Genomic DNA, 14,478 nt, shown 5'->3' with positions numbered 1-14,478 from the left:
ACGACCCCCTGGAGGGCGCCAACGCCGCCATCACCTACTCCGTCGATAAGAACGTCATCGACGAGCAGACGGGCCGACCCATCTTCTCCATCGACACCTTCTCCGGCAGGTGAGAAGGATGAGAGCGGCAGGCAGATATATTCATCCAGGGATATATATATCCTTTAATCCTGTACTGTGTTCAGGCCTACTTTTCTAGTTGGAGAGCAATGTAGTGTGGTGGCCTTAATAACTCTCCAGAGTTAACATAAGAATATAAGAATGAAGGTACCTGCAGAAGGCCTATTGGCCCATACGAGGCAGCTCCTATTTATATCTTATCTTGAGATGATTTGATGATTTCGGGGCTTTAGTGTCCCCGCGGCCCGGTCCTCGACCACAGCCTCCAAACTATCCCCCTAAACTCATTCCTATATTGATGACGGGCCCTTAAGACCCGTACATCAAACGAAGGATGTGAAAGAGGATCAATAATCTGGTCGAGGGGCGAAGAATCAGGTCGATATGTAAGAATTAGGTTGAGTTCAAGACCTAAAATACCGGCCAGACATGTGACACTATGCAACCTTAAAGTAACACTATGTAACCATTGTTTTGGTCCCTGGTCAGTAAGTGTTGTTTTCGAATTACTTATTCCTCCAAAGTGTGGGGGAAAAGCAGTTATTCTCCTCATACTTTGCTTTGACCTTTGTCGGACGTTGTCTTGAAGGTACTTGAAGGCTGGTGACTCTAGAACCGTGATCTTCCAGAGGTTGGTAGGCCTCGGGGTTGACACTCCACCAAGACCTTTGTTGATGACCGTATACCTGACTCATCTCGAAGCATTCTTCATTATTCTTATGTCATTCTTATATGTGAATTAGTTTGGGGTAAATATAAATGGGAGCTGCTGGCTCGTTAATGAGGGTGTTCGTGCAGAAATACTTGACGAAGTGTGTGTGCGCAACGCAACCCGCCCTCTTAAAAATAACGTCACTTTTGGCTCGTATGCGCCGCTATGGCCAAACTTGGACGTAATTTGAAATGAAATCGACTCACAAAAGTGACGTACTGCTCCGTTTTCTGTTTGAGTCGTCCGACTTACTCGGCAAGCTTAGAAGAGGCAACTTTCCATTAACGTTTTTCATACCGTTTTGAAACTTTATGAGAATTTCCTGCCCATCTAACCTATCAGAGGACCCTTAACTTACTGTTGTTGAAAAAAAAATCCCAAATTTATTTTCACTTTTTTCATTTTCAAATTACGTCCATATTCGGTCATACGGGCAAACGGCCAAAAGCGACGATCTTTTTAAGAGGACAGGTTGGTGTGTGACTGGTGTTCCTTCTGCAGCATCCGGACGGCGCTGTGCTGCCTCGACCGGGAACAGACGCCCTCCTTCGTCATCCAGGTGGTGGCTTCCGACGGTGGCGGCCTCAAAGGTGAGTCCTCCTGGTCCCTGGTGCTTCATAAACTAAGCCGAGTTCACCTGGACTGTTTAGGTCACTTTTTTTTTTGCCCCCTTTCCTAAGGTGATGCATTGCTTCGGACTATTGTTATCCGTGCGCTTTAGATTGATATCCAGGCGTCTTATTCGACTGCAATTCAGACGGTAATCCAGACGTCTCGGTCTGTAATCCAGACGTCTCGGTCTGTAATCCAGACGCCTCGGTCTGTAATCCAGACGTCTCGGTCTGTAATACAGACGCCTCGGTCTGTAATCCAGACGTCTCGGTCTGTAATCCAGACGCCTCGGTCTGTAATCCAGACGTCTCGGTCTGTAATACAGACGCCTCGGTCTGTAATCCAGACGTCTCGGTCTGTAATCCAGACGTCTCGGTCTGTAATCCAGACGCCTCGGTCTGTAATCCAGACGTCTCGGTCTGTAATACAGACGCCTCGGTCTGTAATCCAGACGTCTCGGTCTGTAATACAGACGCCTCGATCTGTCTTCCAGACGTCTCGGTCTGTAATTCAGACGCTTATTAGCGAATCTCTCATTTAATTACTGAATTGATGGCCGGGCGTGTAGGGTCCAGTGCTTCAAGGACGGGGGGAGACAAGTAGTGTTTAGAAACATTATATTTTCGCTTCCATTTCAGATATAATATTTTTCTTCTTGAAACATACGTGTCTTTATATTTTAAACATATTTAAGACATCACATTTTATTAAATAATGTTATATTGTATTTAAAATTTAATTATTATGGATAATGCAAAGCTTTACAACTTCTGCACAATGAATTTTTATTCAGATTATTATTATTATTATTGATTTATTATGAAATAATACGGATTTTCTCGTTAATGCAGTCACGTTAGTGTGATTACTCTCTGTGTATTATTATTATTGTATTTACAATATCATCTATATTAAGTAGTAATCTTAATGTAGTAATAGTAGTAATTTAAGTCCTAATGTTTAAATATTGTCAAGGTATAAAAATTATTGATAAATGATGGATCTACAAAACATTATACATTACTTTAAGTACAAAAAAAGTACTTTATAAAAATTACTGAAAGTATTATAGAACATTTAAATCTTCCCGTGAAATATTTAATGTGTAGGCCTATGTAATTTCTAAAATAATTGACCAGTATTTGGGTGAACTGCATTTAGTAGTAAACAAATAATGTTAAGAAAAACACATTCAGTTTTCTTAGTTATTATTTTTTAGCACTTTTTATTTGACTTAATAGTTAATCATATAATTTCTTGCTGTAATACTAATTTTTGTAATACATATTTAATGCCAGTTAGAGACACACTGACTTAGGGGTCTTCCTGGTGTCCTTGAACTCAGCAATCATTATAGCTTCTCTGGCACTGATGTTCATCAAGTTAATTTTCTTAATAACTTCCTTAATAACTTCCTAATAGAGCATAGATAGCTGACATTGACGAGGCTTGCTGACAAAAGTATCAATAGTTGCAGGTTGTGTAGTTGAGAATCCTTGACTTATTTGCGGTTTACGTAAAGCTAGCTCACTTTAGAACGATAGTGAACGCTAGAATCGCAACGTGACTGCCAAGAATGAGATCAAAATTGAAAAGCTTCCCAACGTGCTTGCGTAACCGCCTGGTGAATCCGGCCCTTATATCGATTACCCGTCAGTGGAAGACGTAGTCCACTGCGCTATCACACACACACACACACCCGCCCCCCCAAACAAATATTATTATGTAAATTGGACAGTTACGTCAATGTCAATTTCATTTGGTGACGATATATGGTAATTAAGAAGCATCTTCCTCAACACAGTAATCACTTGTCTTGCTGGCTGTCTCACCCCCCACCCCTTCTCTCTCACTCTCTCTCTCTCTCTCTCTCTCTCTCTCTCTCTCTCTCTCTCTCTCTCTCTCTCTCTCTCTCTCTCTCTCTCTCTCTCTCTCTCTCTCTCTCTCTCTCACTCTCACTCTCTCTCTCTCTCTCTCTCTCTCTCTCTCTCTCTCTCTCTCTCTCTCTCTCTCTCTCTCTCTCTCTCTCTCTCTCTCTCTCTCTCTCTCTCTCTCTCTCAACTACAACCTACCCCACCCGGTCTCCTCCGGTTACAGGGACGGGGACGGTCGTGGTGTCGCTGGAGGACCGGAACGACGTGCCGCCCCGCTTCAACCGGCGGGAGTGGACGGTGAGGGTGCAGGAGACGGCCGCCCCCAACACCTCCCTGGCCCTCCTCACCCTTCACGACCCCGACACCACCAACCAGTTTGCTTTTAGGGTAAGTTGCTTGCAAGCTCTTGAGTTAATCAACTTCATCTTCGTTGGCCAGTATTAGAGTCTTGTTTTAGGGTCGCGATGTCTTGGACACAATCACACGCACTCTCACGCACACGCACGCACGCACGTACACGCACACGCACGCACACATACACACACACACGAGCACACACACACATACAGAGTCTAAAGGGTCAGACTACTCACACAGGCTTTCCATACAAAGTTCTTCAGTTCTCTCTCATGCATATTCACTTCATTAGCTTTCAGTCATCTGCAAATATCGATACACAGGATTCCATTCATTTAAATTTCAAATAAAATTGGTTAAAAAGGCTAAAATGGTGTCATTACTTTTTTTTAAATAATTTTATACAAATTTGTAATCAATACTTTTGTGAAGCCTTACCGACCACCAAATAATTTTCGGAACGTATAACAATCAAATGGACTAATGGAAAGTGCAGTCGTGTTGAGGGCCTGCAGGAGTTCAGGGCCTGCAGGGGTCGAGAGCGTGCAGGGGTTGAAGCAACAGTATCTTATACGTAGATCCGGCGCCAACCGTTGACGCGCCGGACGCGAACTCTGGATTCTGTACGGGGTTGGTTGGGAGATTATGGCTCCGATGGAAGCTTCACTATATTCTAATCCACTAATAAATCCACAAATTAATCCCCCTGGCTGTTGGGACAGGTGGTGGAGGGAAGCGGGTATGGATGGGAGAGGTTCGCGGTGGTGGCCGCCAGGAACTACAGCGGCTCCTTGCGCGTCCTTCACACCCTCGACTTCGAGGACCCCGACCAACGCCGGGGATTCAAGTTCAGGGTCCAGGTCTCCGACAGGGTGAGAGAGATATATATATGTCATGTAGCCGTCTACCTTCCCCAGCTCAGGCACCTGGATTACAGGCTTTCGTATTTAATGCAATTATAAATTGAGTTTTTGTTGAATTAAAACCGATCTAACCCATCCCAGCTTAACATAGCCTAACCTACTCTAATCCAGACTAACCTAGCCTAACCTAGCCTAAGCTAACAGTTGTTTTGAACGCAGTGTAGGACTTGACCAGACTCCCTTTCATCGTTCATTGGTCCTTCGTGTGACGTCTACGATATGTATGCGTGTGTGTGTGTCTCCGTCAGGAGGAGCGGCGGTGGGAGGACGAGAGCCACATGGACGAGGCGTGGGTGAGGGTCACGCTGGAGGATGACAACGACAACGACCCCCACCTGGCCACCACCCTGGTCAGTCTCACCCTGGCGGAGAACACGCCGCTCGGCCACCCCCTCGCCACCTTCGCTGCCACCGACCTCGACCAGGTGAGCGCCACACCGTAACTTTCCAGCGAGTCGATCAATACTAATGTTAAGTAACTTGCTTGAAGTTAATATATTTAATAAATATAGTTGCAACAGGCTCTCAAATTAATATATATATATATATATATATATATATATATATATATATATATATATATATATATATATATATATATATTAAAATAAAATAATATATACAGAAAACTAAATCAAACCTCAATTTTGCACAATAGATATTAAGCACAGTAAAACAGTGCCGGATGGACCACATTTTTTTGTTGGCGCTGGGCTGAAAGCTGGCACCAGGTGGCACCGGCAGCACCAGCTGGCTGTTTGTGCTGTCACTAACTACCAATCACGTATTCTGCAACAGCCATTGTCCTCCCAGTGCGAACACGGGATATCGAGAGCGGCGCATACATTACACGGACGCCCACACCACCATTATTGAATATATTTGTGGGGCCAGTGACGTTTATTTTGTCTGTATAAATATACTACATACATATGCGCGCGCGCGAGGGTATACTTACAGGTAAACACAATCACGCAGAAATACACACACACGCACACACACATATGCAAAGAGCCGGATTGATGTTGAAATAGTTGATTGATTGACAGTTGAGAGGCGGGCCGGATGTGCCAGACCTCAACCCCCGCGTGAACAATTAGGTGAATACACACACACACACTTGCTTAATAGCTAAAGTTGCCTAACAAGGCAAATTTCTTTAATAAAAAAAACACAAGCATTTTAGAGTGATACATTCAGTTTAATGAACAAATTGTATATATTTTTAGCTTTGAACCAAAGCTAACTTAGCGACTTGACATAACTCTAATGTGAATAATAGTTTTGTAGCACCCTACAGACGGTAACTTTGGCTAGACTTAATTAAATTAGTAATTAATGTAATCATTGTAAGGAAAACAAGGGATATTATAGTTGATATCCAAGCCACGCATCACCGGGAGGGAGCCGGTCGACCGAGCGGACAGCAGTTGGACTTGTGATCCTGTGGTCCTGGGTTCGATCCCAGGCGCCGGCGAGAAACATTGGGCAGAGTTTCTTTCACCCTATGCCTCTGTTACCTAGCAGTAAAATAGGTACCTGGGTGTTAGTCAGCTGTCACGGGCTGCTTCCTGGGGGTGGAGGCCTGGTCGAGGACCGGGCCGCGGGGGCACTAAAAAGCCCCGAAATCATCTCAAGATAACCTCACCCAATTAACAAAACGACGTTTCGATCCGTCATGGACCGAAAGGATGTACATTCACAGCAACATTATAGTGAGTAGATATATAATATTTGTACATTACTTGCGTCATGCTTTCGGTAGCTTTGGTTAATTAGACGACCCCACTCCTTCCTCCTACTAACTCTACTCTTTATTTTTCCAAGCTTCTATTCTATCTTTTTTTAACTCTCATCTTTCTATTACTCCTTAACCTCTTTCTCCTTTCCTCCCCTTTCCTCATATTCTTCCTTCCTAATTCATCTATTTCAATTTATTTGCTTCCTTTTTGCTTCCTCGGTATTACAAAAATACAAAACCAAAATCCATATGGATCTTAATGGTAAAAATAATGGTCGAAATTTAATGTTCATTGTTTAACTAGAAAGTTTCATATGGGAAGGAAATTGACAAATTTACTGCGCAAAGAGTTTTTTTACATTTTTAATAGGCATTGCGTGTGTCGCTGAAAAACGCATTTCGCTGAAGTACCCCTTAAAATCCTCGGAGGCGGAGGAGGGAGGGGGGTGGGGAATAAAAAAACAATTTTATTAAGAGGAGACTAATTTTGGGAGAGATGTTATGGGATATATAAAGTCGCTCAGGCTATCAAGTAAACCTGTGTTTAGATGCAGTGCGCGCTTATTAAGTTTTCATTAAAATAGCCGTACTGGCTTTGTGCTTTCAATTACGTTACGTTTCGTGGTCTCCACACCCTCCTGTGGCACACAGGGCGGCGACGACGAGATCCACTACGCCATCGACCCCAGCAGCGACCCGGGCAGGCGGTTTGCCGTGGACTCTGAGGGCCGCGTGCGGTTACGGCGGGTGCTGGATCGAGAGGCCGCGGCGGGCCACACGGTACGGGTACTGGCAGTGGACGGCGGGGACCCCGCCCGCACCGGCACCGGCAACCCTCCAGCTCACCGTGACGGATGTCAACGACAACCCACCGCACGTGTCCGGGCCCGCTCTCCTGCAGGTGCCGGAGAACAGCGGACCACGCCACGTCGCCCACATCACCCTGGACGACGCCGACGACTGGACTCTGGGCCATGGACCGCCGTTCACCATCGCCCTGGCCGAGGACGTCGCAACACATGTCAAGCAAGACTTCGCTGTTGACTTCGATCCCAGTGAGTACTACAGTCCGTTTCTCTTCAATGTTTGTGTATCATACTCCTCTCTCTCTCTCTCTCTCTCTCTCTCTCTCTCTCTCTCTCTCTCTCTCTCTCTCTCTCTCTCTCTCTCTCTCTCTCTCTCTCTCTCTCTCTCTCTCTCTCTCTCTCTCTCTCTCTCTCTCTCTCTCTCTCTCTCTCTCTCTCTCTCTCTCTCTCTCTCTCTCTCTCTCTCTCTCTCTCTCTCTCTCTCTCTCTTTCTCTCTTTGGCTTTCTCCCTTCCTTACACACACACACACACACACACACACACACACACACACACACACACACACACACACACACACACACACACACACACACACACCCTTCCCTATACACACACCCACACAAACAACAACCCAACAACCCAACAAACACACACCCAAAAACCCAGGCCTCCCACACAAAACCCTAAAACACCAAAACACCAACGTGACTTGAGCACCAAAACCCAGCCACGGTACCTATGCCTCAGGAGGAGACGAGGGCCGGGGCGTGGCCGTGGTGACGTCCCTGCGGCCCCTGGACCGGGAGAAGGCCGCCGCGCGCCCCCTGCCGCTCCGGGTGGCGGACGCCGGGGGCCTCGCCGCCACCGTCACCGTCACCATCACCGTAGCCGACGTCAACGACAACCCCATGAGACCGGCGGTGAAGACCGTCGTGGTCACGCGGGTAGCGGTAAGTATAGAGTCCTCTGTCTTCAGTGTTCCTCAGTATCGCGACGTCTTATACGGCGCAAGATTGTACGCAGAATCTTGCAGCCGTTACCCACAACCTGGAAGATTTTATACTGTATTATTCTGTTGTTGTATCGGTTTTGCGCCTTCATGCGAAACCTTGAATTTCTCTACACAATATTGCGATTTTAATACAGGATTATTTAGGTTTTTGTACAGAAACTTTGTAACGTTGCCTAGAATCATACAGCTTTTATGTAGAATAATACAACATTTGCATAGAATCCTACAGTTTCTTTGTAGAATCCTTACAGCTTTTATGAAGAATCTAACAGTTTTTTATCTAGAATCTTATACTAGCTTTTCTGTACTCTTGTAAAATCTTGAGACTATGTATACCCTCTTGCAGCTCGTGGTTCTGTTAGCCAGCCACAGGTCTCATTTTTATGGCTAACCCAAAATCTTATATTGCTTCCCTGTGGCTCATGTGAGCGTATAGTATGCACTTGTGTGTGTGTACTCACCTAGTTGTACTCACCTAGTGGTGTGTGTGTATGTGTGTGTTTACTAGTTGTGTTTTTACGGGGGTTGAGCTTTGCTCTTTCGGCCTGCCTCTCAACTGTCAATCAACTGTTTACTAACTACTTTTTTTTTTTTTTTTTTTTTTTTTTTTTTTCCCACGCCACACACACCCCAGGAAGCAGCCGGTGACAGCTGACTAACTCCCAGGTACCTATTTACTGCTAGGTAACAGGGGCACTTAGGGTGAAAGAAACTTTGCCCATTTGTTTCTGCCTCGTGCGGGAATCGAACCCGCGCCACAGAATTACGAGTCCTGCGCGCTATCCACCAGGCTACGAGGCCCCTGTGTGTGTGTGTGTGTGTGTGTGTGTGTGTGTGTGTGTGTGTGTGTGTGTGTGTGTGTGTGTGTGTGTGTGTGTGTGTGTGTGTGTGTCTCAGAGACCACCCAACCACTAATTAGCGTGTCTCCCTTCCCTCCTGACGAGCAGGGCCAAGCAGGGGAGGTGCCGCTGGGGCGTGTGTACGTGCAGGACCCGGACGACTGGGACGCTCTGCAGAAGCGGTGGGCGTGGCGGGCGGGAAGCCAGCACCCGCTCTTCACCCTGGACGCCCACACGGGCCAGCTCGCCATGGCCGCCCACGCTACCGACGGCACGTGAGTCCCTTTTCTTGGCCACTCATTCGATGGGGGAATGTCCAGAGCCACACCCTGGGGGGCTGTACCCAACCTCACCCTGGGAGTGTTTTTCAGCTGGGTGTAAATGTTTTAAATAACGTTTGTGTAAGATAAAGCTAAATTTAGTTTAGTTCTACCAACATTTTCTGAATAATCTGTCACAGTAAAGTATCATCCCATATTCAGACAGTACTTTCTAAACCCCGAGGCTACTAACAAAGCTTGGAAGAGTTTTTTTAGGGAAGTTAGAGATTTACTAATACCTTTTTTTTTATAATGGCAGCAGTATTTGCAGTGAGAAAAATGCAATTCAGATTATACATTTTTCGAGCGAAAATTGTGTTTCAGTAGGTATAATAGCTATAAAGAAAGGGCGAAGGTCAATACACTCGCATTGAACTGAGAAGTTTAAAGGGGTAATTTAATTCAGCAGTTTAAGGGTTAACATCATCTCTCACAGCAACTGAGCACGCAGTAGAGAGAGAGAGAGAGAGAGAGAGAGAGAGAGAGAGAGAGAGAGAGAGAGAGAGAGAGAGAGAGAGAGAGAGAGAGAGAGAGAGAGAGAGAGAGAGAGAGAGGACTTTGATTTATTCAAAGTTTGGTGTTTGCAGCTTCAGGAATTAGTGGGAATGGACAGAGGACAAACATATACCAGTATATGTTATATTTATCAACGTGGTGTGTGTGTGTGTGTGTGTGTGTGTGTGTGTGTGTGTGTGTGTGTGTGTGTGTGTGTGTGTGTGTGTGTGTGTGTGTGTACTCACCTATTGTGTGTGTGTGTGTGTGTGTGTGTGTGTGTGTGTGTGTGTGTGTGTGTGTGTGTGTGTGTGTGTGTGTGTGTGTGTGTGTGTGTGTAACTTGAGCATTGCAGTTGTCAATCACAGATGGGATACTGGTCATCACATTAACTGGAATGGCAGATTAATTAAACCTGAACGTTATAATACGAAATGTAGATCTACCTGCTTTACCATGTGTCAACAAAAAATATTCCATTAGTTGATCGACGATAAGTGTGTGTGTTGCTGAACATCAGTCGTTGTTGTTCAGCTGTGTTCACAGCGCCGGCTGGTGCTGTTAACCTCACACTCATTCCTCCTTGCTCCGATCAACACTAGTATATGATTGGTGCAGTTAAACCCCCCTTCCTCCTTAGTGTAGGTACCAAGTTAACTCTCTCTACTCACCTAATTGTGCCTGCGGGGATTGAGCTCTGGCTCTTTGGTCCCGCCTCTCAACTGTCAATCAACTGATGTACAGATCCCTGAGCCTGCTGGGCTCTATCATATCATATCTGTGGCAGTGTGTGTGTGTGGGGGGAAGGGGGATTGATGTAGGGTGACTGTAGAATGTATCCTCAGTGTGTGTGAGAGGCCGTGCCGTAGACGTAGTGTGAGAGAGGGTCGTGCTGTAGACGTAGTATGAGAGGGACGTGCTGTAGACGTAGTAGTGGCTGTAGACGTAGTGTGAGAGAGGGCCGTGCCGTAGACGTAGTGTGAGAGAGGGTCGTGCTGTAGACGTAGTATGAGAGGGACGTGCTGTAGACGTAGTAGTGGCTGTAGACGTAGTGTGAGAGAGAGGGCCGTGCCGTAGACGTAGTAGTGGCTGTAGACGTATCCTCAGAGTGAGAGAGAGACAAGCCAGCCCTTCCCCAGGTACTTCCTCCAGTTCTGGGTGAGCGACGCCACCCACGGGCAGGAGGACGTGGAGGCCAGCGTCAGCGTGGAGGTCACGACCCTCCCCCACGACCTCATCCCCTGGGCCGTCCCCCTCACCCTCCCCTCACACACGCCCCAGCACCTCATCGCCTACCGCCAGGTACGACTCGCTGTTTTTCCCCTTCAAACTACACAATCGCGCCCAGTTTGCCCTCGTTAACTTGTATCAGGGAGGGGGGGTTTGTTCCCCAGTATCTACGGCGGTTAAACCAGCCAGTTAAATCCACCGTTCAACCCCCCGCCCCCCCCCCAGTCTTAATTTTGGCTGATGGCATGTAATTATATTTCTTGGAAGGGAGAAAACCACACCTAACTCGGGTTAGAAGGTAAGGTAATTTACTAGGGAGGGAGGGAGTGGCTGAGTCAGTGTGGCTATATAGCACTTGGAAGGGATTTGAGGACATTGAGATGGGATATATGAGGACACGGAACTAGTAAATGAGGACACAGACCTAAGATATGAGAACAAGGAGTTGGGATATAAGAACATGGAACTGGGATATAAGAACAAGGAACTGCGATATAAGAACAAGGAACTGGGATATAAGAACAAGGAACTGGGATATAAGAACAAGGAACTGGGATATCAGAAAAAGGGACTGGGATATAAGAACAAGGAACTGGGATATAAGAACAAGGAACTGGGAATATAAGAACAAGGAACTGGGGTATAAGAACAAGGAACTGGGGTATAAGAACAAGGAACTGGGCCTACATCTTGATACTTGTTTCAGGAATAGCGTCTTTTTTTGTAATTTAAATTTAAATTTAAAACTTCGTCACTATGGATAGATGCAATAGCCTCTAAAACTGCAAAAAAAGTATCATAATTACATATTATTTTGATTATATACCTAATATATATTTTTAAGGTATTTGAAATGTATTCTAGTTTTTAAGAGTATGTCATAATTGTTTTATGGTAAAGGTTTGTTATTTCAGAACTTTAAAGCCGTATATTTACTCTGAAGGATATCGGGAAATCTCCACTGAACGCTCTGGTGTCGTCGGTGGAGGCCATCGCTGGCGTGGAGGTGGTGGTGGTGTCCCTGGAGGGGCGGAGGGTGGCTACTGCAGGAGGTCCAGAGACCCGGGTGTGGCTGGCAGCCCGCCCCCGCCAGCCCCTCGACCAGCTCCTTCTCCTTCACCGCCACCAGGTGACACACACACACACACACACACACCTCTACTTGGGTCCCGCTAAACTTCATTTTAGAAGACTTTGTAGAAACCTTATGATATATAGTCGGCTGATGGACCTTAAGGAGATGGGGAATTTGATTACATAATAGAGAGGCTTTTAGATGCTATAAATTCCTTTTTTTTTTTAGTACTATACTACATAAAAATAGTTTCAGACCAGTTGTTACAGTCAATTTCAGAAATAATTCTCTTTGTACTAATATTATTCTAGCCATATTTAACGATAACCAGGAAGTATGAAGGGAAAATATGCATGTTGAAATATTTCAGATTTTCTTTTGTTTTGACATTAAAGGTGTGGCGGGAGTCTGGGGTGGAGGTGGCGGACGTCGGTGTGGGTGTGTGTCTGACGACCCGCCCGCTCCACCAGCACGCAGGAGGCCCGCGGGCCTGGCTCGTAGACGCCAACCAAACAGCAGTTGTTACTCCACGTTTCCACACAAGGACCAGCGGATGCAACTGTCGCACCCGTCAGCCGCAGATTCTGCAGCAGCAGCAGCAGGAGCAGCAGCAGCAGGAGCAGCAAGGACAGCAGCAACAAGTTAGCAGTAACTCATCTCATCAGCCCAGTGTTGCGGCTGTCACCCGCCCCTACTCCTGTCTGCCCAACCCCTGCCTGAACGGTGGGCGGTGCATAGCCAGACCTCAGGGACCCAGGTAAGACTTCTCTATCCCTACACATACTTGTAAGTTATCACAAGTGCTAAGCTAGTGTGACTGTGTAGAGGTTAGTTAAGCATTACTTTGCCAAAATTTCAGTCTTGCGTACCTTCTTATGTTAATGCCATTCATACTCTTCCTTCGGTGATGCAGATATGGAAAAAACTTTCTCAAAGATCACAGTGTTATATGCCTCATAACAAAAGATGTATATTATATATAAACTGTTGATCCGACGGCAAGATACACTGATTGCTGATCAACAACACACAACCACGTAATTCTCGATTTCTTGAACTGTTTGGCCAGATGCGTGTGTCCGCAAGGCACCAGCGGCTCCATCTGTAAACAGCTGAGTCGTCGTTTTGAAGGAGAAGGATGGGCGTGGGTGTCCCCAGTCCCCACCTGTCCCCGGGTCCACCTGAGCTTCCAGTTCCAGACCAGTTCCTCCGACTGCCTGCTCCTGTACGCTGGCCCAAGACCTTCCTCCAGGCAGCTGTCGACGCAGTTCCTCCAGGTATACCGCGTTATAGGCCAGGGCGTGTGTGTGTGTACTCACCTAGTTGTGCTCACCTAGTTGTGTCTGCAGGATCGAGCATTGACTCTTGGATCCCGCCTTTCGAGCATCGGTTGTTTACAGCAATGACTCCTGTCCCATTTCCCTATCATACCTGGTTTTAAAATTATGAATAGTATTTGCTTCCACAACCTGTTCCTGAAGTGTATTCCATTTTCCCACTACTCTCACGCTAAAAGAAAACTTCCTAACATCTCTGTGACTCATCTGAGTTTCCAGCTTCCTTTGTGTGTGTGTGTGTGTGTGTGTGTGTGTGTGTGTGTGTGTGTGTGTGTGTGTGTGTGTGTGTGTGTGTGTGTGTGTGAACTTGGACAGTATCAGCCAGTATAGCTAACGAAGGAGTGCAAATATGCAAGGAGGAATTTTTGTGTATTTGTATTTTTTTTTTAAGTGTCAAATGCAAAGTACAGTATATCATACAGGAATTGTAAAGTGTCTCCTAAAAACTATTATTTTTTTAGATTATTACTTCAAATGTTTTTTTATTTTAAAAAGGTGTTATTTATGTACTTACATAATTGCCATTGTAACAGGTAATGCACGGTAATTATCAGAAACATTATGAGCTATATATATACTTATATAGCAAATAGAAGGTTGGTAAATGAGGACAATTTTATATTTAAAAAAGTTCTTATAGATGGCAGAATAATGCAGAGTCTACTTTAATAACTTCTAATATTAAATATCTCATCCCCATTACATGTACTGGACTCTACGGCACCTCAGCTGTAGCCTTCCCCGGGGTGTTAAACATTACTCAGACCCTTTGTTAAACATTACTTAGACCAACACTGACCACTTCGTCACTCAGGGGATGACATTAACCCCATGCCTCTCTAGGGATTAAACTAATCACTGAGGAAACTTGGCTAAAAAGAATTTATCTGTTCTGTTTAACGAGAGCGAAGAGATCATACCATGAGAAATGTGTGAATATATTTCACCATTACTAGAGCACTCAGTATGTAAACAATTATAATTATATGCATAATATGAGTTTTATGAGTGGTAGATGTTCATTAAC

General features: G+C 45.5%; 1 protein-coding gene across 1 annotated transcript in view; it reads left to right on the top strand.

Moving 5' to 3' along the window:
• The window catches only part of LOC123759432 (putative neural-cadherin 2), a gene marked incomplete in the record, with an annotated part of 421,093 nt that overhangs the window by 364,757 nt on the left and 41,858 nt on the right, over positions 1–14,478 (top strand). The window contains 13 exon segments of the mRNA XM_069335240.1: positions 1–109; positions 1,334–1,422; positions 3,542–3,705; positions 4,398–4,547; positions 4,847–5,023; positions 6,991–7,167; positions 7,169–7,394; positions 7,894–8,096; positions 9,106–9,272; positions 10,949–11,111; positions 11,983–12,168; positions 12,510–12,871; positions 13,184–13,391. Of these exon segments, the coding sequence (XP_069191341.1) occupies positions 1–109; positions 1,334–1,422; positions 3,542–3,705; positions 4,398–4,547; positions 4,847–5,023; positions 6,991–7,167; positions 7,169–7,394; positions 7,894–8,096; positions 9,106–9,272; positions 10,949–11,111; positions 11,983–12,168; positions 12,510–12,871; positions 13,184–13,391 (2,381 nt within the window).

This window comes from Procambarus clarkii, chromosome 32 (assembly GCF_040958095.1).
Source record: "Procambarus clarkii isolate CNS0578487 chromosome 32, FALCON_Pclarkii_2.0, whole genome shotgun sequence".
NCBI classification, from domain to species: Eukaryota; Metazoa; Arthropoda; class Malacostraca; order Decapoda; family Cambaridae; genus Procambarus; species Procambarus clarkii.
This window is presented reverse-complemented; position numbering and strand designations above follow the sequence as displayed.